The sequence below is a fragment of the Salmo trutta genome, chromosome 38 (genome assembly GCF_901001165.1).
Source record: "Salmo trutta chromosome 38, fSalTru1.1, whole genome shotgun sequence".
In the NCBI taxonomy this organism is placed as follows: Eukaryota; Metazoa; Chordata; class Actinopteri; order Salmoniformes; family Salmonidae; genus Salmo; species Salmo trutta.
In genome coordinates, this window is record NC_042994.1 from 17332481 (window position 1) to 17336188 (window position 3708).

Below are 3708 nucleotides of genomic sequence, written 5' to 3' on the forward strand. Positions count from 1 at the left end.
AAACATTTCCCGAAAATTGTTTTCACTTTGTCATTATTGGGGTATTGTGTGTAGATTGATGAGGAAAACAATGAATTTAATATATTTGAGAATAAGGCTGTAATGTAACAATGTGGAAAAAGTCAAGGGGTCTGAATACTTTCAGAATGCACTGTAAATGAAAGAGTGAAAAGAAGGAAGCCTGTACAGAATATACATATTACAAAACATGCAATGTGTTTGCAATAAGGCACTAAAGTAAAACAGCAAAACATGTGGCAAAGAAATTAACTTTATGTCCTGAATACAAAGGGTTATGTTTGGGGCAAATCCAATACAACACATCACTGAGTACTACCGTTCATATTTCCAAGCATGGTGGTGGCTGCATCATGTTATGGGTATGCTTGTCATCGACAAGGACTAAGGAGTTTTTTAGGATGAAAATAAATTGAATAGAGCTAGCACAGGCAAAATCATAGAAGAAACCCTGGTTTAGTCTGCTTTCCAACAGACACTCGGGAGACAAATATACCCTGGAGTTACAAAGATGACATTGAATGTTCCTGAGTGGCCTAGTTACAATTTTGACTTAAATCTCCTTGAAAATCTATGGCAAGACTTGAACTTGCCTGTCTAGCAATGATGAACAACCAACTTAACAGACCTTGAACAATACCATTTTTTTGTTGCAAATATTGTACAATCCCGGTGTGCATAGCTCTTATGACTTACCCAGAAAGACTCACAGCTGTAATCGCTGCCAAAGGTGATTATAACATGTATTGGGGTGTGAATACTTATGTAAATGTAATATTTCTGTATTTCGAAAAAATAAAAAATGAAATAAACACTAATACATTTCTAAAAACATGTTTTCACTTTGTCATTATGAGGTATTGTGTATAGATGGGTAAGAAAAAAAATGAATCCATTTTGAATTCAGGCTGTAACACAACATAATGTGGAACAAGTCAAGGGGTATGAATACTTTCTGACAGCACTGTAAATCTTTGTCATGCCCATTCAACCTCTAAATGGCACACAAACACAATCCATGTTTCAATCGTCTCAAGGCGTAATAATAACGATTCAACTCGTCTCCTAACCTTCATCCACACTGATTGAAGTGTATTTAACAGGTGACATCAATAAGAGATCATAGCTATCACCTGGATTCACGTGGTCAGTCTATCTCATGGAAAGAGCTTTGTACACTCAGTGTATTTTGTTTTCAGGGTTTTCTATGGTGTTCCTAGTTGCTATATGCTTACATGGACATACTGGCAGGATGTAGGCCCACACACTGTATTAAACTATAAAACAACAATTAACAATGCAGGATGAACTTCCCTAATGTGCGATGTCCGAATATGGTTAGCTATCCATCTGAAGTGCTGACATTGGATCTTGTTAGAGACCTTAGAAAGTCTGTCAATTGATTCGAGTTGACCCTGTCCAGGCTGCTGAAATAGTGGAACTTTGTTAAAGAACCTTAGAAAGTGTAGCCTGAAGTTTCTTTGCTGTTTAATTTGTGGATGTGGCTTTTGATACAGTGGCAGAGTTTAAATATGGCAATTGACTTTGTCTTTATAATTACGGTACTAACTACAATCATTTAATTAACTATTAAAGATGTTATGCACCACACCAGATTTGTTTGTGCATCAAAATCATGATGTCTCTCAATGAATGCATGGTGATCCGTGGTGATATAGTCTACAGTGAGTAATACATGAATTTGCATGGATGTACATAAAGTGAACACATGAACAGTCATGTCAAAATGAATTGAAATAGCAAATATTGGGTTCCAGCCCCATATATCTGATACAGTGCATTATGAGTATTTTGTATACAATATAACTCAAATTAGAAGTCAACCAAAGGTGTTTAAATAGCTCATAAATACTGACAAATAGCGAAAGTACTGCACTTTAATGCTATACTGTAAACAAAGACGTAAACGCAAATGATCTTAATTGACCCCACTTTATTCAGTGTAGTGAAGGCACAATTGTATCACTGATTTAGGAATCCATTAAAGGGTATACGTATTTTACTGGAGTATAGCCTAACATATATTAATGTATAACAAAAAAAGATATACAAGTCTGTGATTGAACCATAATCATATATACAAATGGTATAAAGGTATAAAACAAATCAAGTGCTTAAGACATAAGTATTAAATCTAAAGAGTTCACTCATATCTCTTTATAGCATTGCATCTATCTCTCCAGCTCTGCTTCCAGAATCTCGCCCCAAGTCTCCACATCCAATGAGCACATGTTCCTGTCCAGTAGTTCATCGGCAGAACGAATGTTGCTGTATCGTCCCCTTAACCATTCTCTCTTCAGAAAACCTCTCCTGTAATTCCGCACCAGGGTGACCTAATAAGAAATTATTAAAGAATGACAAAGGCATTTGTTATTGAGAGAAATGATACTCATCCAAAAGAGCATTATTGTATTAATGTTTCGTAAGGGGGGATGTGATGTCTATGATACGTCTATATTTGCAATCTGGCAATGATGTTATAGACAGGCATTCCAGTAGTCTAGCATAATTGAGGTGAAGCTGTTTAAAAACCAACAGACCCACCTTCCACGACAGTCCATACTGTCTGTCCCCATCAACCTCCTGTTGACAGAAAGCTTGCACAGTCAGGCAGTGATTCCTCCAGAGGTGGTCGCTGTCTTCAATGATCTGGTGCCACAGTTTGCAGGTCAACAATGCACTACATAAGCTGTCAATGTCCAGTTCGCTGAAAATCTTCAAGCTCATTTCCGGGGGCATTATTTCAGCAAAGTTGTGTGGGCATGTCTCTTTGGGGGAGGTCAAGATGGGACTTCTTTCACAGACAAAATAGGCAATGGAGTTCCTTTTGGAGACATACTGCATAGTTCAGTGTCCCACACCTTGATTTAACAGTGGCCCTGTTCTGTGAAAAAGTATGATAATGAACAAGTGGTGTAGCAGTGAGAGCAAGCTGCAGCAAAAACAATGCTTATAAAGGCTTAATACCTATACCTAGCTACCTGTCCAATTAATGCAGGTCTAGTGTCAATGGTTCGGGGTTGTTTCTGTACAGGGCCATAAATAGGTCTGTGCCAATGCAATGGACTTTGGCTGGGGCTTGCTAGCTTTGGGACACAGTCTATGGACTCCCGATGTTGTGTCCCAAAGCTATAGTTTGATAGCCATGGTTTTGTGGGCCATTTAGCTAGAAAACGTTGACCAGAGTCTCTATATACTGTATAACGTTATGACTGGGTGTACGGTAGCCAGCTGGCCAGGTCCGATTCGATAGTAATTTACTCGACGTGTGCAGCGTGGTATTTCGTTGTGTCGAATTCGACAACAAAAAATATTACGGCAAGCTTGATCAGAGTCAGACTAGATATGAACGTTATATTCATCATTGTATTATTAGATAGCTACCTGTTCAGATGAAAATGTGTTAAATAATGAATCGTTTACGACTACCTAGACAGCTCACGGTTTAAATGTCTCTCTTTCAGTTCAAAATGTCGTTTACCGAACGTTAACTACGACGATGACTGATATGGGACAGCGCATGCGTACATGCTAAACATGGGCAGTAACGTTAGCTTGCATAGTTACATTTAAATAATTACTCGGTACTGGAATCAAAATATTCATGGATAATTTGTTGGTGTTTTTTATCAATTAAATAGCGCAATCCTCTGTTTTTATCGAACGTCG

At 37.9% G+C, this 3708-nt stretch overlaps 1 protein-coding gene across 2 annotated transcripts; it reads right to left on the bottom strand.

Annotated features, from left to right (window-relative positions):
* Positions 1 to 1951: 1951 nt before the first annotated feature.
* fbxo48 (F-box protein 48) lies at positions 1952 to 3515 on the bottom strand. Of its 2 annotated transcripts, none has more exons than XM_029740347.1 (3): positions 3469 to 3515; positions 2584 to 2923; positions 1952 to 2372 (listed from the first exon to the last, which is right to left on the bottom strand). In XM_029740347.1, the coding sequence occupies exons 2-3, from the start codon at positions 2881 to 2883 to the stop codon at positions 2211 to 2213; spliced, it is 462 nt and encodes a 153-aa protein (XP_029596207.1). In that variant the 5' UTR covers positions 2884 to 2923; positions 3469 to 3515; the 3' UTR covers positions 1952 to 2210. The 2 variants fall into 2 exon arrangements, with proteins under 2 accessions (XP_029596207.1, XP_029596206.1); XM_029740346.1 differs by having other exon boundaries at positions 3424 to 3512.
* Between the last annotated feature and the right edge of the window lie 193 nt (positions 3516 to 3708).

Excerpts from the sequence above, each read along its gene's own strand:
- fbxo48 (XM_029740347.1), bottom strand. The coding sequence starts at position 2,883 with ATGCAGTATGTCTCCAAAAGGAACTCCATTGCCTATTTTGTCTGTGAA. Across the intron at positions 2,373-2,583 it reads AGTATGGACTGTCGTGGAAG|GTCACCCTGGTGCGGAATTA; the intron begins GTGGGTCTGTTG and ends ATTTCTTATTAG.